The sequence below is a fragment of the Conger conger genome, chromosome 5, assembly GCF_963514075.1.
Source record: "Conger conger chromosome 5, fConCon1.1, whole genome shotgun sequence".
In the NCBI taxonomy this organism is placed as follows: Eukaryota; Metazoa; Chordata; class Actinopteri; order Anguilliformes; family Congridae; genus Conger; species Conger conger.
Window position 1 is genome coordinate 51,469,489 of NC_083764.1, and position 23,914 is coordinate 51,493,402.

The following is a 23,914-nucleotide window of genomic DNA, read 5'->3' on the forward strand; positions in this document are numbered from 1 at the left end:
TACGCAGTCATGGGGGGTCCAATTGGCAATCTGTCACCCACCCACTGACTATTCGTGGGCATGTGAAAAGCGTTTTGAAGCCTGGGAAGTCTGGGAGATTGTACAGTGTTTGTTACAATTACAATTTGGAGCCAGAGACTGCGCAGTAGGGAAGCCGATGTGGCTCCTCCACTAAGCGTGTGAGAGCAAATGACGTAAACTGTCTCTGATTCGTCCACAGAGTACTGCTATATTGTCCTAATAACACAATAACTTAAAGAAAATTGGCACACAGGGAACCATTAGATGAAGAAGAAACACCAATTGCGACTACATTTTCTTATTATTGATTTGGTATTTTGACTGCAATTGTAACATTGACATTACATTGAAAACGGGTCTGAATGACCGACAGTGGGCTCCAGAATTATTGGTACCCTGAATAAAAAAGGAGAAAGAAAAGCCACATATAATAAATAAAACATGGGAATTATCAACATATTTTATGTTCAAACATATACATTTACATTTACTCTCTCATGTTTCAATGTTTTTTATGAAGTAATGTAATTTTTTCTGAAAACCACAGGAGCCAAAATGATTGGCACCCCTTACGATTATACCCATTAGGGCTAATGGGTACAAAAATAGTTAAACGGTTAAACATACTACCTAGCACTGTAAGGGCAATAATAAAAGGCATGGTGGCAAACGTGTCAGGAAGTGGAGGCACCGGCATTATCTGCACAGACGGTCAGGAAGATGGTAAGGGAAGACATAAGTAACCAAAGGATCACAGTTCAAGAGATTGGTTGAGTCAGACTGCACATCTTCTTTCACAGCATGTAATGTCAGGTGGTACAAAATGCCACTACTGTTCCCATTGTCTTCCTGTTTCCGCTTAGCTATCTGAAATGATTGAGCCTTTCGTTTCAAATAATTAAGTTCCACATTTAAATCTGGCTTTATTCACTTCAATACAACAGAGACTGTAATGGGTTTTTTCCACTGTAGGACCTGAAGTACAAGCAGAGTATACCTCTGCTTATGGGAACCAAGCCTGTTTCTGAGAACAGTTCCTTCCTCCTGCGGTGAAGAAGACGGAATAGGAAGTAGACTGTGTACTCAGAGTTGTTCCTCTCACAGCCCTTAACAGAACAAACACCTTCTACCTATGAGGAGATAATTACCAGCTAAAGACATAAACACCTCTATTACCACCCTCCACTACCAAAACAATCACAGAATCCAATATTCTGAGGCTGATGCAAGGTCTTCTTGCTTCAAATAGACATCTCTTCCCTATTCAGTTTCATCTTGGTCTATTCCAATGAACTATTGTGGGCATGTGAGAATTAGAAAATTACACCATACATAGGGGGTTTTGTTTCTCTGAAAATCTGTATAAAGAAAACCCAGACTTGTGAAAAAAAGCCACAAGGCAAATTTAATCATTAGTAGATAGCAAGAAACTACTGTGTTGAAAAGCTACCACCCCACCCCTTCAGAAAATGGTAATTGAAGGTCTCCAGCTTATTGGTAGAGACATACCTGTCTTTGATCTTGTTAGTGCGCTCCACTGCATCGATGTCCATGCGGATCTTAAACTTAACATGGGTGGGAAGTTTGCTGGTCCATGGATACATATCCTGGAAGATGAGCCCTGCCCAAAACTTGTTCTCCTCTAGGAGGTAAAGGGCCTGGTGCGTCATCTGGTCCTCATCTGTTTGCCCGGTAAATTTATCTAGGTTTATGCACTACAAGAAACCAGAAATAAAATTAAAAAGTTCAATATCATGTCTAAATGTAGAATAGATTTGGGACATAGAAACGGACCTTTAAATAAGATTGCAGGCAATGCAGGCACCCACCTCTGTATATTGGTTGAACATGCGGATGGCCTGGTCAGTCAGATTGAAGATGTTCCTCCAATCAAAATTGGGCATGTCCTCTTCACGATCCTCCACTGGTCCATTGTACAAAAAGTTGAGGATATCTTTGGATGAGAACTGAGTTTCCTCCAGAGCATTGTCAATGAAATGCATCACCGTGGGATTTCTAATAGTGTCCTGTGAGAGAAGAAATTCAGTTTGTTGTTAAACTAAAATAATAAAGGGTGTTATGGTCGATAATTTAATGTATCTGGAGTTCATTCAATTAGAAAAAAACATAGCTCCTAAAATCCTTCTGACTCTTAAGATCTCATGAATACATATAGAGTATATTCTGTATGCATATACAATAATACTGTTTCTAAAATATCACTGGAAAGTCAACGTCTCTTTTTAGAATTTGGTCAAAAGCAACATAACACATAAAATGTAGGAATTTTATCACCAAGTTTACTGATCTTAAGTAGCGAGTGGCATTGGTCAGGTACAAGAACAAAAATTGTACCCTTACAGAGTCAATGGAAACAGCTTCTCTCTGGGAACCCAAAGCCCTAACCTTTGACCCTCATACAGTGCTTACCCGGATGATGTTCACCTGAACTCCACGCTGGAAAAACGTCCATATCTGAGGGCCCACATCCTCCCAGGCTTTCCCCATGTTCCTTAGGCGTTCCAGCTGCTCAAATGTGGTGTTAGCCTGGCCAGAGAAATGCACATGGGCACAGTGTCAGAAGCCAAATCCAAAGCCCTAGTACAGGGATGAGGGAACTGTGCAATAGAATGGGCCATTCAGTGAAACAGGTCCTGACTGGCCGTGGTGGCACATTTTAATCATCAGCATTCCCACCCAAAACAGGCCCTGTACGTCTGCCGACTTAACCGTCTTACGTTTTATTGGCTGCCCACTTCTACCAGATCATGACTACAAATGGAAATTGAGTGCTCAGTTGATCTACCTGATTAAATGATTATATTAATATTTATTATTATTTCCCCTCTGTTCAGAACAGCATAGGCTAGCCGCTAGCACAAGGACTTCTGCAGTACACCGGATAAAGTCGAAGGAGGTTGGTGTGTGTCGTGAGACACGAGATACGATCATCTCACTAAAATCCCTGCCTTGCCTAATGCTACACTCTCAGAGAAATGATTTCACAGAAGAACTCAATCTAGTTCAGGGGTGCTTTGTTAAGCAAAATGGTTCTTTGTTTGAGAGCTTTCACACTTTACACCTATGATAATAGGTTCCATAAAGAACTGAAACAGGTTCTTCTTTGGAGACAAGCCAAAGAACCCTTTTTTTCTGAGAGTATGTGTGAAACTATACCCTGCCCCCTGGGGCTGCCAGTCAGTGTTGGCACAGTCAAAATTCAATACCAGATCACATAGCCCATTTACACAATAGCCCATCAAACTATGCTGCTATTGTTGTTGTTGTTGCTGTTGTTGTTATTATATCTGAACCACCATTCAACATACCTGAGAGAAAGCCTGAAATAGCATCACCCTGCTGAGCTATCTTAATAACCTGAACAAACTGAACGGTTTGTTAAGGAGCCAGAGGCCAGCTGCCCTTGGTGGATGCGGTAATATTTCCAGGAACTGGCCTTAGAACAATGAATAATGCGTTTCAGAGAATTGTGTGGGAAAAGGCTCAGTACACAGAGAGCACCCAATCTAGTAAATAGACAGCCTGGGCTGTCTATTTATGCCTCACCAAAATTTCAGCTGCCAACTGTGTATAAAGGGCTGCTTCTCTGTACGTGAGACACTCCTCGTTCTTGATTTAAAGAGAGACAGAGCAACAGCTGTACTCCTGTCACTCCCATAGGGCAGGTACTTAAGCTGAGGAAAACGACCTCATTAAACACCCATCTGTAACTGTGTGATACATGTAAAAACAGCGATTTAAATTATAATAAGACAAAGGGATCTGCTCCAAATAAATTGTTGTGTAAGGAGGGAAAAGTTCCCTGAAGGGGTATACCTCACAGGATTACCCATGATACATGGCAGTAAATATGTCCAACCGCTAAGTTCCAAACTTAGTGGACGTGGGCCTTGTTTTCCAGAAAGCCAGACAGATTTTGTCGTCAGATAACAATCCAAAATCCTTCTGTATGTCAAATTCAGAATGAAATCTATGGAAGGTGAACGTCAGCGCGTTCACAGAGAACGAGGGATAAACAGTGTTGTGGTTTGAGGGTATTTGTTTCTGCAATTCCTCTCTTGACTGTTAGGAGTCCAAAATTACCTATTGTACCTTTAAGATCAAATAAAAATATAAAATCGATACATTTGTAAAACATGTAGCATTTTAAAAGACAAAATAGATAGAAACGAAATAAACAACAACATTATACATACAGATTCATTTGAGCTAGTACAAACTGTTATTTCAGAAAGGTTGTATAAGGATGTGGTGAATAACAAAGTTTTTATATTTCTACAACCTTTCTGTTTTTAACATCCCCTAAATGACAACTCTGAATTAACAAAATGTTCTTGTCCAGATAACACACATTTACAGCAGAAATACGTTTGGCTGTGCGGTATAATACAGTGTTTAAGCAGCTGTTGATGTGTTTGCTACATGATAAATCACACAGATACAAAGTTTTCAATTCTCTCAACCTAAAATATTTTGAAAACATAATTTGAGTAGCTGGATAGAGTGTCATATGCTGTTTAGAGTTTGGATCATCTTACTGTTGAGGGAAGAATCCAGCTGAACAAGATCAGTCAGAGAATGTTGTGCATGTGAAATTGTTGGACTGCCTTGACAGTGGTAGGTGTTAAGCTAGTAATTGCTGGAGCGTAATTCCAGCGGGAGTTACTCACGTCTTTGAGTATCTGTCTCACAGCGGGGGAGTCAGGGGCGTACAGAACCTTCCCCATAAGCAGGGGCTTGACCGAATTCCACACAATCTTGGTGACTGGGTTGGACTCCAAGTTCTGCATCAGAGCATTGCAGAACGGTGCTGGCAGAGAAGACAGAAAGATAACCTATAAATACTATTATTTTATCTGTTGATTTGATTGATTATTATTATCATTATTATTATTATTACTATTACTATTATTATTAGTAGTAGCAGTAGTAGTAGTACCATCAGAGTAGTGTGATAATGTTTCAATGTATTACGTGTTATTCAGAAATATCAAAAGAATATTTTATACAAATAAGACATTTTATTTTCATTAGGAGACAGGAAGAGGACAGTGGTTGAATCAAGAATGTTTTCAACATTACAGTAGACTTCAACATTTAAAATCTGTGATTGTTCAGATTGCCATGGCCAAAAAGCCCTCTTATTTGAACTGACTCCATCAAACTACGATGCTGTTTGCCCATATTATTTAATAGGTTTCAGACACATTTTCCTTTCAGCAGATCTTGAGCTTCCTGATCCAATGTTAATTAAAAAACATACTTCAGCTTGGATAAAGTGGCGGCCTGTAGTGTAGTGGTTAAGGTAAAGGACTGGGACACGCAAGGTTGGTGGTTCTAATCCCGGAGTAGCCACAATATGATCCGCACAGCCGTTGGGCCCTTGAGCAAGGCCCTTAACCCTGCATTGCTCCAGGGGAGGATTGTCTCCTGCTTAGTCTAATCAACTGAACGTCGCTCTGGATAAGAGCGTCTGCCAAATGCCAATAATGTAATGTAATGTAATGTAAAGTACACCCAGTGAGCACTTTATTAGCTATTTATTATAGATTTATTTTTTAGACTTGTTGGTGTTCTGGTGCTATAGCCTATCCACTGAAGAGGTTTAACACATTGTGTGTTCTGAGTGCTCTTCTGCATACCACAGTTGTAATGTGTGGTTATTTGTGTTACTGTCACCTTCCTGTCACCTTTGACTAGTCTGGCCCTTCTCCACTGACCTCTGTCATTAACAAGGTGTTTTTGCCTGCAGAACTGCTGCTGAAAAGCAACTGAAACTCTTGACCATGTCTGCATGCTTTTATGCATTTAGCTGCTGCCACATGATTGGCAGATTAAATACTTCCATAATAAAATGCTTTGTGAGTATAGATTAGCCTTGTCATCTCAAAACTCAACGGAGGTTTCCAGAGGGGGAAGTCATGTCAGCGCACACTCACTGGTGCTATCGTCATAGATGTAGTTGCTTGTATTCTTGGTCCCACTGATTCCCAGGAACGCCTTGTAGTTGTTGTCCTCATACCAGTTAAAGGAGAAGACACGAGTGCCAGCCCCCTCTGGGTACCCGCAGAAGAGGTCCGATACGGTGCTGATCAGCTGGCTGAAGGAGGAGGGCACCCCGGTCTGGAAGAGCGGGTACAGCACCTGCAGCAGCTCTTTGGAGCTCTCCCTTTCCGCCAACTGTGGGGACAGTGCATCCATGAATGAACGCACACGGGATCAATCTCCACTTAAGACTGTTTATGTTTATGGTGCAGAGTACTGAGGTGAACCTGTAATCCAAGCTTATCAGTGGAACTAAAATGCATTCTAAACCGGCAAGCCTGAACACTCAAAACATCGGCATATACAGAACATACGTACAATCATCTTTTGTTAATTAAGAAGACACACCGTATAGTAAGAAATTAGAAGAAAGCTGCATACTGTATGTATGGTTGTGCTATTATAAAAAAACACATTTCAAGTCCCCTCTCTCACTTAAAAAGAAGTGTATCTCATAAAGGCTTTGTACAGCATATACTGTATAACATAATGTCTTCATAGGTCATACATATGCAAATGTCATGCTTCATAATGGGTAATGTAACACCATCAGCAGGCTAACAACAAAGTCAAATAGTATACATAACATAGTAGCCACAAGTTTTCCCCCCTTGTTTTTTTCCGCATTGCCTCTAATTAATTTCAACAAGAAATTTCCACTTGGAAAATCATGCCTGGAAATAAATGACAGACTTTAAAAGAAGTAAAGGATGCAGGTGCTCTTTTGGGCTTGTAGTGCTATAGGGGACGGAACAAAAATTACAAGGAAGAAACCACAAAAATAATTAAAGACCCTTGGCCTACTCTCTGATACTGTCAAAAAAAACAAAAAACTTTAAAGGCTCCACCCCCCACTCCCCCATCCTTTTCCTTACCAATGGTGTTCCCTTTCTTTAAAAGGGCCACTTCCTGTATAAACAAGCCGGAGAGGGTCTTCCCCAAATTTGCCTGTCTAAAAGGGATGACAAGGACCCCATGATTGCGACTGAAAGAAGCGTTTTAGTGTGTAATGTCCATACTAGCAACAAGCATAGGTTGATTACTGCATGTTTTTTGGAATACGTTCATGCCGGCGGTTAAGTCCACTTCCCACGGGGCACTGAGTGTAAAGTTGCCAAATATTTGCCATACATAACTTTCCCATGCCCTCTGCGCAGCAAGGACGTCACACATTTTCACATCACGACAAATAGCACCAAATAACTTGAAAACAGGGTGAAAAAGGGTGAAGTGGTTTCTGGGGAGGCTTCTGACCATAAATAACATTATCTATCAGGAAGTTCTACCTTCTAAAGGAAAAACTAGAATCCCTTCCATGGGGACAGCTGGAAATATGTGTGGCTGAAGCCAGAACTGATCTGAAAATAGCATAACCGGATTTTTGGGAAATAAGTCCTCAATCGTCCCCCTGTCCCCCTGGGTGCTGAGGTCTTTATCGTAGCCCTGGAAACGGTTGACAATTGAAAACCCCACCCACAGGATGTGACCTCAGCAGATTGTCCCAACAATGACTGGCCTCTGCAGCAACTGTAGAGAAGCCTTCCCTCAGGGACATGTAATCGGAGAGATATACCTTCCCAGAATTCACCTGAATTCACCCACACCTGTGACACCAGCCAGCCAATAAGGTAGGGGAAGGGAGAAATGCTCTATAAGTTTTTACACTTCGAACCAGGAAGAGATGGCTTTCTGCCCCCCAGGCAGACATACGATAAACCAAATTCCCAGTTTGTGTTTACACAAAGCAAGAGAGGAAGCCACGGTTTCCTGAATGCTAAAAATAAGGGTTAGGAACCCTGGAGCCAAGGGAGGCTCACCTCTTGCAGTTTTTCGGACACGGCTGACAGCACACGGCCCCAGAAATGCAGATCCATGCCAGACGAATTGTTGTCGAGAACCTGGGGCAGCTGAGAAAAGGAAATTGATTGATATTAGAGCAGCCAACACAAGATCCTGTGAAATTGGAAGTGTCACCACGTTTGTAATTCTCATGTTTTGAATTCAGATTTCAGTATCCCTACTGAACTATAAAAGCCACTATCAGCATTTTCTCTGTTTTCTGTGTTTCCAGATTCTTTCTTATATGGAAAACTTAACTGAAGTACTTGCATTCAAATACAATTTTAAAGCATAAGCTGTATGCTAGCACTAAGCCATAATTTTAATAAACTCCCTATTTAATGTTGCCTGTGTTAAAAATGAATAATGATGTTGACAGGGTCCCACCCTTTCCCCTTCCCAAGAACAGGATTGGGGCTTTCCTCAAAGTTTAACCCTTGTGTAGTCTTAACATTCTGTAAACTCCCCTTGTCCTGAGAGTAAAAAGTACCCACCTTCACTAAACCCCTAAAATAAAGCATGTATGAAGAAACAACCTGTCACTCATCACATCTCTGCTCTCTCTCACAGAGACGGGTCATTTTTGACCCTTAAGACAAGACAAGGGTTAAAAGAAGGTACATATTATGAAATGTACAGAAACCTGTACAGCTAACCTGATTACAAAGCAAGAGAATGCAACGGAAAACGTTTTAGATTAGTTTTTTACAAAATCTTTTCCGTCATTTCGCATATTTATTACTTCTGCCAGTAAACGTATCCAACTCTTCCGACTGCCTCGAAACACAATGGGCAGCAGTTCAGGAAATGCTATGTGCTAACGTGAGCTCCAGAATAAGACATCCTTCCTATGACATTCCTTAGCGTCTCTATAGATTAGGCTCGTCTCAAAAGAGCGGGAATAAGGCAAAGCACACCATTGTTAGGTTTGCAAAGGTTCTCCATAGTGAAACTTTAAATATACTTCATTTTTTCTGGGGCAAAAGGATTGCAAATGTTTCAGCTGTAGTCATATAAACCAATGAAAAGAGGCTATGTAGATAGACAATGTGCAGTTTTTTCCTTTCATGCTACCACATAATTTATTTTTGAATGCAGCTGAACCATAAACAGCTTTACTATGCTACCAAGTATGAAAGAAATATAACTTATTTTCGTTCTTCCAAAATAATAATTTTGTACTGAGCTAAAGTAATGTCAATGACTCATGACAAACCTGCCTTTTCTGGGCTATCTCAACTGCCCAAGAGAAAGAAAAAAAAAGAATTGGCCCTGATGCCAAATAAATGTAACTGTGTCAGCATTTACTCTGTGTTACTCAGAGTGACATATCAGTGGCTATTACGGGAAGCTTCCTTATGTCTTAGCCTGGCCAGGAGGCCAGTCCTCCGTAATCCCATTATGAAAATAGGCCAGGTGAACCTCATCGGCCTGAGCTGGTCACTGAATGCTCCCCCACCCACTCTCCCTGGAGTGAACTCCAGTGACTCCAAGCTGCCTCACAGTGGGGTGACCAGCAAAGACTAACAATGACCAACGAAAACAGTTGGCTTCCACACCCGTCTGCAGTTTTCCCCAGGTGAAAAGCAGGCCAGAAAAGACATGGCAGGGGAAAAAAACATGGCAGCGTGAAGGCTTGACTCTGTCCAATGCTATTGATACATAGTACCTAAATGTTTCACTTTAAGACAAAAATAACTGATTAGTTTGCACTCTCAAACTCTTAACTTCCTTGATTTAGCTGGTGTTGTTGGTAAGGGGGGGTATGCCTATAGATTTTAGTGGGGGGAATATGAATTGAGAATTGGGAATTTTGGCCCACCCACAGCCAACTGCGAATTTGGGAAGTGGGAGCGGGGTGGACGTCAACGTTGATTCGGTGGACTGACCAGACGGAAGAGCTTGAAGAAGTCCACGTTGGCGTACAGCTTGTCCTCGATCTTCTGCAGCTTCTGCTGGGACAGGGCGCACATGGCGTTGCGCACGCTGTACTGGCCCCGCGTGCTGGGGAAGATGATGAAGCGCGACAGCAAGCTCTGACTGCAGGCGATGTCCTTCAGCATCAGGTCCGGCACTCCGTAAGCAAACTGGGAAGACAAAGCAGCCGTCAAACTTTCACTCGCCACCTCTTAAAGATGTGCTGGTGCCGCCCGAGTCAACAATTTATGCTCACTTGATCTCCTGATCTCTATTTACCTGTCAATGTTCATACATCTATGTCTGATACAAGGGTAAAAATAGTAGCATGTGCTAAATCATAAGATGCATCCATGAGAGTAAAGCTTTGACTGACAGTTAATAAAACTCACATTACACCACATAGTACATCACTTTTTAATATTGAGTACAACAGGACCTTCTATTTAGCAGGAGTTATATTCTATTCAGCATTCACAGAACCCACAAAGACATATTAAGGAAAAAGGGTGTAGTCCTTTTATGAATTCCTTAGTTGAAGTTTAGGACAAAACATGATGCAGAAAGATTTACTAAAGGATTTGCTATTTTTCGAGAACTGACTGAAAGAAAAACAACAAAAAAACCTAGACAAAACAAAAACTTAGAAAAGGTCATGAACCCTCCTTTCTTCTTGGTCGTGCATTACTATGGGCTCCATAAATATTGGCACCCTTGATAACTATGCAAAAAAAAAAAAAGTGCTGAAAATTAAATAATAATACAGTTATTGACATAAGTATTATTTTCCAACATGCGGAAGGTAGTGTGCTTTATTCTTTTCAGTTCTTTGTCTTTTTCCACTACTGTACGCACACCGTGTTTACCGGACTCTGGCCCAAGACACAACGTTGCCCTTGGCAGAAGCCGATGGCTGCACCTGATGCCCAGGGCTTCCTTATCAGTGACAGATCTACATCCTGGGTTTTTGACCTGCCTTTGATGGAACCTGTGATTCATTGTGCAGGAAGCTTTCTCTAAGCAATCAGCTGCTAAAAGCATAACATCAGGCTACATAATTTGTTTAGCAGATGCCCTTAGCTGGAGGAACTTAAACAGCTTCCATTTTATTAACATTACTTGTTAATACATTTGGATATTTATATGCCTATTGGGTTAAGTGCCTTGCTCAATGATCCTACAACAGGTGTCCCACTATTTGCAAGCCCAGCACTGTGCACAATATGCAACCCTGCCATCCAAACAGCATGTCTCAAATTGTTTTTGGGTATATACTCCAGGTGCAGACATCCGAAGGGCCTGCGGTCTATAAAATGGCTGTAATTCTTAGTCAAACCTCGACATCCTCCCCCTCTTGACCCCCAGAAAGTCTGTCCGCAGCCACCCCCGAGGGCTTAAGCCAGTGAGCCTGCAATTTGACTCACATCCAACCCAGCCCAAGAGCAGGAAAAAAAGGACATAAATAACGAAAGTGCACAAATACAAAAGCAATGAGCCAGGAAATCCCTGGAAGGGGGGATGCCACTCCCACATTCCAAGGCCTCCCACCCTGAGCTGCCTCATGGTATGGCGGCACGGGGGCACGTGGGAGAGCTGTATTTTCACGAGTTGCACAGTCACCGTTAGCATTCTGAACCTGTCCTGCCACCCCCCCCCCCCCCTTTCCCAAACACACACCACACACACACACACACACTCCCCACACACACACTCCCAGACTCTCAGAGGCCAGCCACCGTCTGTTATCCTGACAGCAAACAGACAGAGGTGCACCGATAGCGGTGAATCACAGGAAGGTCCTGGCTGATTAACCGATAAAGAACTATCCAGCCGGCACATTCCTGGGAAGGCCACGGCCAGGTTTTGGTGAAGCCTGTGCGAAGGCCATGCAAGCATGTTTCACGTTTCATGTGAAAAGTATGTCGTTTCAAAAGTCGTTTGCCATTGGTGATCTCATCCCAGCATTTCCTTTTTTTTTAGGAGTGGGGAGGGGGCATCTCTTTGTTTTCACAGCTTTCAGATCCTGCATACTTTCATTTCCCACACATTGCGTGGCTTTCCCAGAGACAAAATGACTGCAGATCAGTGCTTCACCATAGCGTGATTAACAGGCCTTTCCATCCACAGAAACAGACTGCACAAAACTATTCCTCTAAAGCATTATTTTAATCATGCCATAATGTTTAAGCACAACTGACAAAAACTGTGTTTGTAGTGGCAAATAACGACCGTATACATACAGTATATTCTTACAATTTAAGCACACAACACATTGCAATTACACTGAATACAAGCTAACGGCTGGGGGGGAACAGGAAAGGGGTAGTGGGAAAAACTGTTGGTGGGACTATACAATAGGTATGACTTAAACTACATATTTATGGGAAGTTACAATTCTTTGTGTTCATTTCTCTGTGGCTACTCGTATAAATGATGAGTGTTCACATGACAAAACTATTATCTGTTTACTTGATTGTTATTCATTATCAACCCATGTTGATGGCAGCAGAGGAATTGACATGTCCAGCATTCTGCTTTCAGCTCTGGCCTACCTGTTCAGGCCGCACCCTGGCATTCATGAGCTGGTAAACCACAGAGTCTGTCAGTCTTGCGTCCCTCAGCAGGAATGATGTGAGAGTCTCGTCATCCTTCAGAATATCTTCAATTCTCACCCCTCGCCCTGGACAGGGGGAAAATAAGGGGCTCCTGAATGATGGAAAAGTAGCAACTCACAGGGAAATTCAGCAGGAAGGAACTGACTGATTGATTGTCTCTTAGGACTAGAGGAAAGCACTGGGAGAGCAATGTTTGTGGACTGTGGAAATCTTAAGTACTCAACTCAGGGTCCTGTGGGCCACAGAGTCCACAGGTATTTGATCTAAATCCATGCTTTGCTTCGGGCCTTTGGGAAGACTTTTGTATTGTCCTCACTTTCAGTTGAAACACACAAGTCAAAAGGCCAAAAGCACCACTTGAGAACGACTGCAGCTGAAATGAAGCACTCCCAGGGACACTTTTAACGCTGGAGGAATAACTCCCCGATGTGCTGAAAATGGTGACCACTTAAAATGTCATATATTTCCATTTATGGCAAAATGCGGTAATATAAAATTGTTTTCATAAAATATTCAAATAAATGGAATAATATGGGACACATACTATTTTTTCATTATTGTCATTGCCAAAACTTTATATTTTGAGGCTTGAGCTGAGATGGATTCATTTATTTGATGGGGATTACCCACCTGCGATCCGAGCAGGGTTGTTGCGGATGGTGTCCATGAAGTTGCTCATCACACTGAGTTCCCGCCACACCCTGCCCAGCTGCTGAAACTCTGGGTCGTTAAAGAGCAGTTCCTGAGAGTCCAGATAGAACCTCGCCAGTCTGAGGACAGAGGCACACAGAGATGTGTGAAGGCACATAGACACAATGGGCCTCGTGCAAGAACGTTTTCGTATTCTTATCATAGGTTTTTGTTGTACGAAGGGCTCACGTAGTAAGAGAGTTCAAACATGCTCAACATTAATCATCTAATGCTATTTTCTTCTTTCTATTTCTTGGGATGTTATTTTTGTGTTGTTTTCTTAATGTTATATTTTTCTGGATCCTTAGTTTAACAAAATGGATATTTCAATAAATACGAGAGCATTTACACTCAGGTTTTTTTGGCATGGACGCATTTTGGCAGTCAAGCCTTCCTTGAGGAATGTATACTCACATAAGGTATATGAATGCACACCGTCAGACATGCAATAACACACATGCAAGCACAAGCAAATTCATCCCTTCTGGTGTGTCTTCTGTGTGAGTAGTCACAGTAAACATATTTGTGTTGGGTTCCACATTAAAATGATTTGCATTAATGTATCACACAAATGCAGCAATTTTCCATTCCTCATTCATATCAGCATGTCAGGAACACTGCACACAGTACACATCATCACAAAAGTTCATTGTATGTCACATCACTGAAAGAATAACCTACCTTACTTGGGTAACATATAGTAGAAAGGTTAGTGATATTAGTGAAAACTAAGGAAAATTATTCTGCATGTGCATAGCACATGGGGCATCGCAGGACACATTCTTTGGGAAACCGGGGGTTACTGGTCAGCTTACATGGAGTTGTTGTAGTTGGAGACTACCCCGGGGGATTCGCCGCGGGTGGGGTACCGGAAACAGGGGTTGTTGGCATTGCAGAAGATCCCCTGGATCCATGGAAGTATCCCTGTGGAGGGCATGGCTTTGTTGGGAAAGTGACCTGTGTAAGCAGCCAGTGTAGAGAGAGTCATTATTACCCATGGGGCACAGCAGTAAGGAGGCATCCCTTCTTTGAATTGCAATACCCTTGTTTTGGAAACTGAACATTTTAAATTAGATTCTGGGAGGTTGCCAGATGCTAAACTTCCACTTCTACAGAGAAATATACAACTATATGAACAAATACATTGCACTAAGGACGTCCTGTTTCAGAGAAATATACAGATACATGCCATTGAATCAACATACAGTAATAAGGTAATGCATGTAATAAAAACAGCTTAATTTAAAAAAAGGTTCAGGAGTTTCATTCTTTGAATGACATTTAAGTAAATGTATGCTAAAATATATCGAGATAAACAAATAAAAAGCTTACATTCATGTTGGCGATAGAGAGGGTTAGCCTTCCTTAACCATACCAGTCCAACAAACAGCACTACTGGCCACAGGATTTCAACAACAAATCGAATCTGTCAAGCAATAAAAATACATTTATACAACTCCTGCAGGCTTCATGCATTTGGAAAGAATGTTGTAATGTTCTAAATGCTTAGTTGAATTTTTCAAAGCAGTTTTTATCCATTTTCTTTGTTCATTTTGTCCCATTTGGAACGGCAAAATTGCAAGGCACAGGCTTCCAGCCAAAGCTGCTTTTCACACTCTAGCCCACAAGCAGAGCTGTGCAGTCATGGTATCAGAGGAGCGCACGTGCCGTTGGCACAGATAACAGCCTCCTGCCCTGGATGATGCTTCAGCTAATTATGCTTTGCCCTGTGGGACTGCCAACAAAAGCTAGCATTGGCACAGCCAGCATTTGACACCAGAGGGATGTGTCACTGAACTGAACTGAAAACTGAGCTTATCCGTTTTAGCAGGATGGGCCAACTGACAGCCACTTGTTATAGTTATTATATGTGTAATGTACCTTGGTACTTGGTACTAAACCATGTATAGTTTGTGATTGGATATCACAGCTACCTTTAATTACATGAGCTTTTGATTGGGCCACTTCTAGGGGTATTATGCAAATCGAATTAAGCACCTTGCCATAACTGCCTCATGCAACACATTCCCACAATTCAAAAATCTTCATCTCAGTCTGCAGTTAGATAACTTCCTGTGATTACTGCAGTGACCAACCAATAATATTTCTTCAAAGAACTACCCAGGCTTCCCCTGAAGCATAAGAGCTTGACAGTATTTCTCAAACGTCTAAGTTTAAATGGGTTATTTCAAGTGCCATTAATCATAATTGGGTGTGACAGTGGGTACAAAAAATCGGATATGAAAAATATCAGATTCCAACTGCTGTGTAAATATCCCCTAAGCCATCCTTTAATAATAGAAGCGACAGTGTAAACTACTATCATGCCGTGCCATGTGACAAAAATTGGATGTGAAACACTGTTCCATAACCCTTACAGTATTTGGTCTTTGACCCACCATAATTTTTTTATTCCTTAATGAGAGAACCATTACCCCCCGATCTGTTAGTTGGAGTCACTACATTTACATAAGATACATGAACCTAAATAACAATGTCCTTTAGAAATATTCTCAACCCTCAAAATTATATGGACAAAAACATGCAATTAAGCTCTTAATGGACACAAGAACAGCTGCACCCTATTTCTTTTCAAATTGAATGTTACTGTGAGTGTTTGAGTCTGTGCCCAGCCTAACTTCAAAAGGACTCTGCTGAAATGCTTCTGAAATGTAACGATGGGTAAACGGGTGACTGAACTTTCACAATAGAGGGGACAGTGGGTCCTAAGTGCTTAGCTTCTCTTGTCCGCACTTGTTTGGCCTCATGCAAGAACCATTGTGTGTAAACATCTCCGTGTGTACTTTTATGTCTTCACTGAGGCAGCTGCTTTAAAGTAGCAGCCCCTCGTGACCTCTGACCCTTCAAAACAAAGCCCTGTAAACACTTGCCTTTTTAATGGGCTGGTTACCCTTTATTTACAAGCTGATATACCTCAGTGGGCCTGAAGGCCCAATTAAAGGTGAAGTTATTTCTGTCTACTCTCATTGAAGGTGAGGCAACAGGTTCTACCTTTTGTCTTTTGCGGAGAGTCCAGTTTTTCCACAGCAGCAGTCGGACCTGACTGCTGGTGTTCATGACTCTTCTGAAACCCCAAAAAGGGGTCACCAGCGGGTCACAAACCTGGAAGAACACAAAATGATAAGATCTCGCAGTCCAGGTTCACAGGTGAAGAACCCATTATGTCAATGTTTCTCTGAGGGAAAATGTTTGATTGGACGTTCAAAGCATCCATCAGTCACATTGGCAAGCTAAGGAAGTGAAGGAGACAAGGGCTGCATTCGAAAGTGCATACTTGGCATACCACTTGTATGATTTCAATGAAAATCACCCTGAAATTTAGAATGAGTGATTTGCTAGTAGCGTGTGGTTTCGAACACAGCCAAGAGTCCACACTGCACATGATTGTGCTGATGAAGGAGGAAGCTTCTAAGAATGCCTCATCAGAAAACCACTCCATTGACATGATTATGAAACTGTTCATGCCTCAACAAGAGCAATTTCATAAAACCATGTAAACTGTGGAAGTGGTAATTTTTTTCACTGAGGTGAATTTAGTTGAAGTCTGCTTACATTAGCTAATTTCATAATTGCTGTTGTAAATTGCGGAAATGACGGAAACACCAATGTAAAGTACACTATTCAGACTATTAGGTCTGAATCAGTTGATATATACACTCACCGAGCATTTTATTAGGATCATTTTCACTTTATTACACCTACTTATTTATGCGATTATCTAATCAGCCAATTGTGTGGCAGCAGTGCAATGCATACAGTCATGTATCACGGGTCAGAAGCTTCAGTTAATGTTCACATGAACCATCAGAATGTGATCAAAGTGATTTTGACTGTGGAATGATTGTTGGTGGCAGACAGGGTGGTTTGAGTATCTCAGTATCTGCTGATCTCCTGGGATTTTCATGCACACTAGTCTCTAGAGTTTTCAAAGAATGGTGCAAAAACTAAACAAAAAATCCAGTGAGCAGCAGTTCTGCAGAGAGAAATGCCTTGTTAATGAGTGATGTCAGAGGAGAATGGCCAGACTGGTCAAAGCCAACAGGAAGGTGACAGTAACGCAAATAACCACACATTACAACAGTGGTATGCAGGAGAGCAACTCTGAACACACAATGCATGATAACACTAAGTGGATAGGCTACAGAAGTATAAGTCTAAAAAATAAGTCTAATAAATACCTAATAAAGTGCTCACTGAGTGTACATTGAAAAGACTGTCTCAGATGTCATTTCAGGATATCCTATAAATGATATATTAGGTTCAGGTCTTGACAGACAAAACAAATACACATGGATATAAACATCAGTGCCCTGCTTTTCAAACCATTGGGCAATTACAGGTGCCCTTTGGACAGGGAAATTGCCATCTTGAAATGTCTATGAAATGTTTTAATATGGGATGAAGACTATCAATCAATACTACGATTGACAATCTTGACTTCTGTGGGTAAGAGTGGATCCAACACCATTACGGAAGCTCCGGAACCATTCACTCTGGGGTTACCACAGTCGATATAAATATGTTTATTTTTATTTTCCTTGTTCTAGTCAAAGCCAGGTCACCGTGGGAGTCATATAAAGGTCAGTAAATGCAGCCTAGTTGGTTTGGTGTTCACCATAATGCAATTTTTTTTCAGTGGGCCAGCAGGAATTATCCAACATATGCAACCAGCAATGGTCCAAGAGACTTACCAGCACTAGCTGATTATTGTTGATGCCGCGATATCTACATCTACATCTACAAATCTACAGCTATATGCAAACTCTATATCATTACCAATACTTGGCTTATTATAGCACCACCAACTTTGTGCTGGATTTAGGCTGTAATAGTGACCACCACCCACTACATGCAGCAATATCCAACATTGCACACCCAGGACACATTTACAATAACGTCCCTTGGTCTGACTAGGATACACGCAATGAATGATGCCAGCATGTTTTGGTGCTATATTGTGCGGGATACTTTGGCCATGGATACTCAAATCTGGCCCTGGAATCCAAATCTTAGTCCTGGTTTTCCTTTCTCCCAGGCAATTAACAATTAGTGATACAGAGTGGCCAGACTGTCTTCACACCAGACTCCCAGGTAAAGGGAGGGTGGAAAACCAGCAGTTCTCAGTCCTTGAGGACAGATGTGAGTAGCAGGGCTTTAGAAGCGAAATACAGTGAATCATAAAAGCACACACGCCCGCACACACACATACACATCAGTGTCAAGTCGTGTATTTCCTGAACTCAGTGACTGCAACTCATTTCAAAATGGGCCATTGCAGTGCACATCAGAAATTGATCGCCTCTGGTTCACCATTAAAAACATAACCAGGCTCACTGAAGTCTATAACTCTGGTCTGTCAGATAACATTTGTCCCATACGTAGGCCTATCGGATGATTGCATAATTACCAGGTTAAATCAGACCATTGAACCATAAACTACACATCTGCCAAATTATATGTGTACAGTAGATGTAAACATTTCTTGGCTTACTTAAAGAGTTCTAGATTATTTTACTTTATTACAGTTCTGGCCATGTCATGAACTTTTTTGTTTTGTTTAACAAACAAAATGCAGACATTCTCATTGACCCTTTTCTAACCCCAGCCGCAGTTCTTCCTGAAGTCAGGTGAAGTTTGATACTTCTGTAATTAAGATACATCTGCTTTAACTGATTGCAGTGACCAGCAACCCTGTAAAGTTGTACCACAGAAGTGAATGAAATTGATTAAATTAGCTATATAATTATGAATTTACACTCAACCACTTCTTCTCATTTAATTAGAATTTTAAACAGGAGATCACTTCATTTTTTTGTAAAATCGTTTCATTTCATTTCAAGAAATTACATTTAAATAAGTGATCATTTTATGAACAAACTATGATTTAGGCAATAAAAATGTAAAAAAAGAAAAAGAAAAAAGATATTAACATACTGCAATATTGCAGCAACACTGTGAGAATAACCAGGAAGAGATATTATCTTTGAGTTCAAACTCAGCAACTGTTGTTCAGTTTACCTTTATACCTAGGGGAAATAAAACGGCACAACTGACAAAAGTTAGCTTGCTTACCTCAGAAGTGAAGCGTGAGCTTTCAACCTCATCTGGGGAAATAAACGATAAATAAAAACGTTTAGCAGAGAGCTACATGTTGCTACTAATGCAGCCGCTTCTTACAATTCTAGGTTGTGCCCCTAATCAGATTTCCTTAAGCTCTCTTCTGTGACAGGCTGAAGAAAGCACATTCATCCATTTTGTTAAAAGAGCGGCGACCTTGCCAAGTTTACTTCTGGTTTGCAAATAAGGACGGAAAAGTATTTGTGAATAGTGTTACTAGTTTTAAGTCTTGAACACATATGAAATGCTATTGGCTTGTTATTGTTAATAAACTGCTGGAGCTGAATCGCCACTGAGCTGCGCAGTCCTGGAGTAGGCCTACACATGACATAAATAATTAGGACTGCGGGCAGTGACATGTTTGTCATGGCTGAATATAATCGTCTAAAGCTCCAGTGATAGAACGCAAACTGACAACAGCTTCCCAGTACATTTAACATAACGGTAAAATTGCTCTTAAGCATTATTTATTTGGCTCCGTTTTTGTGTATGATGTCACTATGCTAGAATGATTATGAGTTTGAAATCTCGGCAAAATAGCAGTGACTAAGCAAATGTATGAGTATTTATACTAATTGATTATGCGTAGACCGATATTATACTTGATTACTTCATATTTATACTTGTAACATTTGGACATTCAGTGCCTAGCTCCCCAAGACCCATGACTTAATCTAGAGGAAAGTAAGTATTGACACAAACTGGGAAGAGGATATCTTCCTTTGCATTTTTTTTTTTCAAAAAGATTATTTTATTTTTTGCCATTATTCAGACAATTACACATAAAAAAATGCGTATACATTATTAAATGTATTCCGGTAAAAAGTCTGCCATTAGCATCGTTCTTGGTGCACAAACTACCTTAACTGAAAATAATCATGACACCACTCCTCAAAGTACATACCGGTATTTAACTACAAATATAATTTTGGGGTCCATACAGAGGACATTATACAGCACAGACACCCAACAATAACCACTTACTGGGTTGAAACAGGGCATTTTGCTTGTCATTAGAAAGGGGAAATCCAACATATATGGGGGTTCTGGGTCCTAGAGGACATAGACCATCAGGTGACATAGATATAAACACAAGTAACTTTTCTAAAAGACAGAATGATTGAATAAATTAATTTAGAGGTAGAATTAAGGAAAGCACACTGCAGCCCCTGTAGATTTAGAGTTGTTTCTTAGCAATTAAGTCACCTTTGTCAACTGTCAGGTGTGAAAACTCACATTGAGCATCAGATGTCAAGGCCCAGGTTCAATCTCGCCACAATACTCTTTGTTATGAACTTTGAGTGGAAAGTAACACAAGTGCTACCATTTGTGATGTTCTCGAAACTAAAATACAAAAAGAAATTCACACTGCAAGACATAAAAAATAAATACAGAAATGACAGCACCAGTGAATCAGGAAGCCCTTCCAGGCATTAGCATATGCTTGCTCAGTGCAAGATGATATGATGTTATCCATATCATAATGAAATGACATGAGGGCGAGTGACAATATTACAATAACCGCAGGGCAGTTTTTTCAGGAAAAAGATTTGTATGAAAATAATTTGTGAATAGCCTGTTACTTGTGAATGACCCATGGCGTGATCTGCATGAACTAACCCTGCGAGAACTCATATGTATGTTGCAGAGCCTGAAGTGACCGAAACAAAATATCGACAGTATCATATAATGAAAAGGCAGCTCGAGTAGTTGGAGAAGGCGGTGGAACAGGGGAAGGAGTCGACTACATGCTCAAAGCTTTGTTTTTAACCTTTCATAAACATGACTGAATTAATCTTAAAAATCCAGGATTAACTGAACTGACACCAGAACTGAAACCATACAGTCAGGTGAGGTGCAAGAGACTCAGTTTACTCCTCCATCAACTTCCTGACCCCAAACCACCTCATGGGCTACCCAAATGATCACATGTTGTGCGGCTAAAATGCACATAAAATACTGCTGTAATGAATTCAGTTCCACTTATTTTAATTTGTGTTAAAGCCCAGAATGCGCATCAAAGATTATGAAAGAAAACAGTACATGTACAACTGTAACAAAATAAAATAAGTTTGGCATTAAACCATACAAATAAAAGAATGAGATATTCTTAGAAAGTTTTTTCTTGTGTGTGCTTCAATTTTTATCTTTAATATCTTGCGAGTAAAAATAAATTGCAGTTCAGAATGTTTTACAATTTTGTAAAGTTGGAGAAAAACAGTGATGCAATTTACAAAAAAAGCACTTTATTTTCAAGAGATATGACAATAATTGTTGATGTAAATTCAGAATATTATAGGGTCTAGTTCTTATTACTTTAATAAAGCAACAGTCACTAATGAGTTAAATATCTAATAAATACACACTTTTCCAAGTAAGTGCATAAATTTGGGATCAAATATTCCTTCGAGCTCAAAATGTGACATCACAAACAGGAAACAAGGAATATATTAATGAGCATAACACTTCTGTGGTCATTTTTCACAGCTCTTGAAAATGTTTTCCCCCCCAAATGACACATCTTCCCCCCCCCCAATATACAATATGGCACAAAAGTTGAATTTATATAAAGATATATACGTATAAAAATATTTGCAACTTTTGAGTTTGTGTGAGGGTCATACAAAATGTGCTTCCCTGTGCTCGAACTCCTGCAGGCGACGGGGCCGGAGGCGCTGGTAAACCGGTTTCGCTTCGGTGGGACTGAGGTTCTCGGGGCTGTTGCTGGGAGACAGGGGCGGGGAGACGGAGGCGGCGGGCGAGGGGAGGGACTCGGTGGGCGGGGCCTCACATTCCAAGCTGCTGTCCGTGTACTGCACTGCCCCGGGCCCGGTCTCTGCGCTACAGTCAGCCGAGGCGCTCGGCTTGGCTCCCGAGGCGGCAGACAGCTTCGCCCTGCCACTGGAGGGCGGTTTGTAGAAAGTTCCGGGTGGGGGTTGCAAGGTACGTGGTGCCCTGAAGGTAGGGGGAGGGGCCATGGATTCGCTGACGTTGTCTTCCCTTCTCAATGACCTCCCGGGCCTTATGGAGACCGTGTAAGGGGCATTGGGGAAGAGGGTGCTTACTGTGCTGACGGTACTGACTGTGCTGCTCCCTGGGGCCCCAGCGGCAGAAGTCCCAGAGTCCCCCGCTACGGAGGCAGAGGGCGTGTTTGCCAAGATCATAGCGGTCCTCGGGGTTACGTCAAAGTGTTTGTACTGCTTGTCCCATGTCCGGCGCAGAGTCTGTGTGTCGATGTATGTGTTCCGGTAGTTTCCGCCTGCCCTGGTTACAGGCCGCTCTGGCTCGGCCCCCTCCTCAATGGCGGGGTTACGCTCGCGCTCAGAAGAGTTGCGGGAGTTGCGCTCGCTGAGCTGGGCGGGGCCGGTGGGCATGCTGATGGGACGGGACGCCAGTTTTCCCCGCGGCGGCCGCAGTTGGACTTTGGTCGTGCTGATGTAGGGCCGATTGATCACCAGCGTGGATCTCTGCATCTCCGGCGGGTCGGACGATGGGAGGCCGTTGAGTTTCTCGGAGTTCTGAGCCGCGGCTGTATGTGGAACACAACGTGTAATTAAAAACAAGTTCTGTTACTGTAAATCATTGTTGGAGACTCGAGTCTGTGATCTGGACTCAAGTTACATTTGGGTCGCTAAGAAAATGAGTTAACTTGGACTTGGCTGATGTGACTTGAAGTTTAATTGTGATTTGTACTTGTTAGTGAAGGTGAAAAACCAAAAATCTCGCTACATTTTTGTGACACTCTTGCTATAGTTAATCCCATTAATCACAAAGCTGCCTGGGTGCCGTTATTTCACGAAAAGGTACATTTTCACAAACGCGCATGTGTCAGTGCTATGCTGTTATCATCATTTCCAGAGTTTATGTCCACCTAGGATATACCCCGAATGATTGCGTTTGGGTTTAAAACTTACCAAACAATAAAAGAATGGTCGTATGTAAGACATGTTGGACTGAGATCTCAGATGGAGGATGCACTACATCAAACTTTATTAGACATCTAAAAGTATTTAGATTATACAGTCTGATACGACGTAGTTAGCAAACGCTATCAATCAGTTGCATCAGAAGCGGAACAAACTACTAAAAACTTGTCATTCTACAATAAAAAAGTCTCTCTGCTACAATGTTATAAAAAATATGAAGACTATGAATAAATCATGTTAATGAACAGAGCAGTGAGCTATGTGTTGGTTCAGTTGAGTTTGTTTATACAGTCTAATATAATTTGTGTGTACGCCCAAACGGTAAGAGCAATGTAGGGTTAAGGGCCTTGCTCAAGGGCCCAACAGCTGTATGGATCTTATTGTGGTTACAACGAGGCTTGAACCACCAATCTTCCGCAACCCAGTCACGTACCTTAGCCACTAGGCTACAAGCTGCTGAATTTGAAACTCTACACTGCTGCTCCACATTGCCCACACATACTGTACACCACCATTATACTGACCATTTTCAAACTCGGTCCCGTCTGGCTTGGCTTTTGGTGCCTTCACTTCACACTGCAGGTGTGTGGAAGGGATCACAGAGGAGTGCCTTTTGTAGACTTTAGCACTCTGCTGTTAAACAGGGGCACAGGGGGAAAAGTCAGGTACGGGTCAGGACTGGATTCATTCAACATAAATCTT

General features: G+C 41.6%; 2 protein-coding genes across 10 annotated transcripts in view; both read right to left on the reverse strand.

The window, feature by feature from the left end:
* The window catches only part of LOC133127994 (retinal-specific phospholipid-transporting ATPase ABCA4-like), a 43,156-nt gene extending 26,930 nt beyond the window's left edge, over positions 1-16,226 (reverse strand). For both annotated transcript variants that reach the window (XM_061241169.1, XM_061241170.1), the window contains exons 1-12: positions 16,161-16,226; positions 14,481-14,574; positions 13,964-14,105; positions 13,089-13,228; positions 12,396-12,523; positions 9,816-10,013; positions 7,905-7,994; positions 5,982-6,222; positions 4,713-4,852; positions 2,452-2,568; positions 1,851-2,048; positions 1,531-1,736 (exon numbers count right to left, since the gene is read on the reverse strand). In XM_061241169.1, coding sequence (XP_061097153.1) covers positions 1,531-1,736; positions 1,851-2,048; positions 2,452-2,568; positions 4,713-4,852; positions 5,982-6,222; positions 7,905-7,994; positions 9,816-10,013; positions 12,396-12,523; positions 13,089-13,228; positions 13,964-14,105; positions 14,481-14,574; positions 16,161-16,226 — 1,760 coding nt within the window. The remainder of the gene's footprint in view (positions 1-1,530; positions 1,737-1,850; positions 2,049-2,451; positions 2,569-4,712; positions 4,853-5,981; positions 6,223-7,904; positions 7,995-9,815; positions 10,014-12,395; positions 12,524-13,088; positions 13,229-13,963; positions 14,106-14,480; positions 14,575-16,160) is intronic.
* Positions 16,227-21,515: 5,289 nt separating this feature from the next.
* The window catches only part of LOC133129236 (rho GTPase-activating protein 29-like), a 40,118-nt gene continuing 37,719 nt past the window's right edge, over positions 21,516-23,914 (reverse strand). For 5 of the 8 annotated variants that reach the window (XM_061243184.1, XM_061243182.1, XM_061243180.1 and 2 more), the window contains 2 exons: positions 23,737-23,845; positions 21,516-22,815 (listed from right to left, as the gene is read on the reverse strand). In XM_061243184.1, coding sequence (XP_061099168.1) covers positions 21,905-22,815; positions 23,737-23,845 — 1,020 coding nt within the window. In that variant the 3' untranslated portion in view covers positions 21,516-21,904. The remainder of the gene's footprint in view (positions 22,816-23,736; positions 23,846-23,914) is intronic. The other 3 variants (XM_061243185.1, XM_061243183.1, XM_061243179.1) reach the window with 1 other exon arrangement.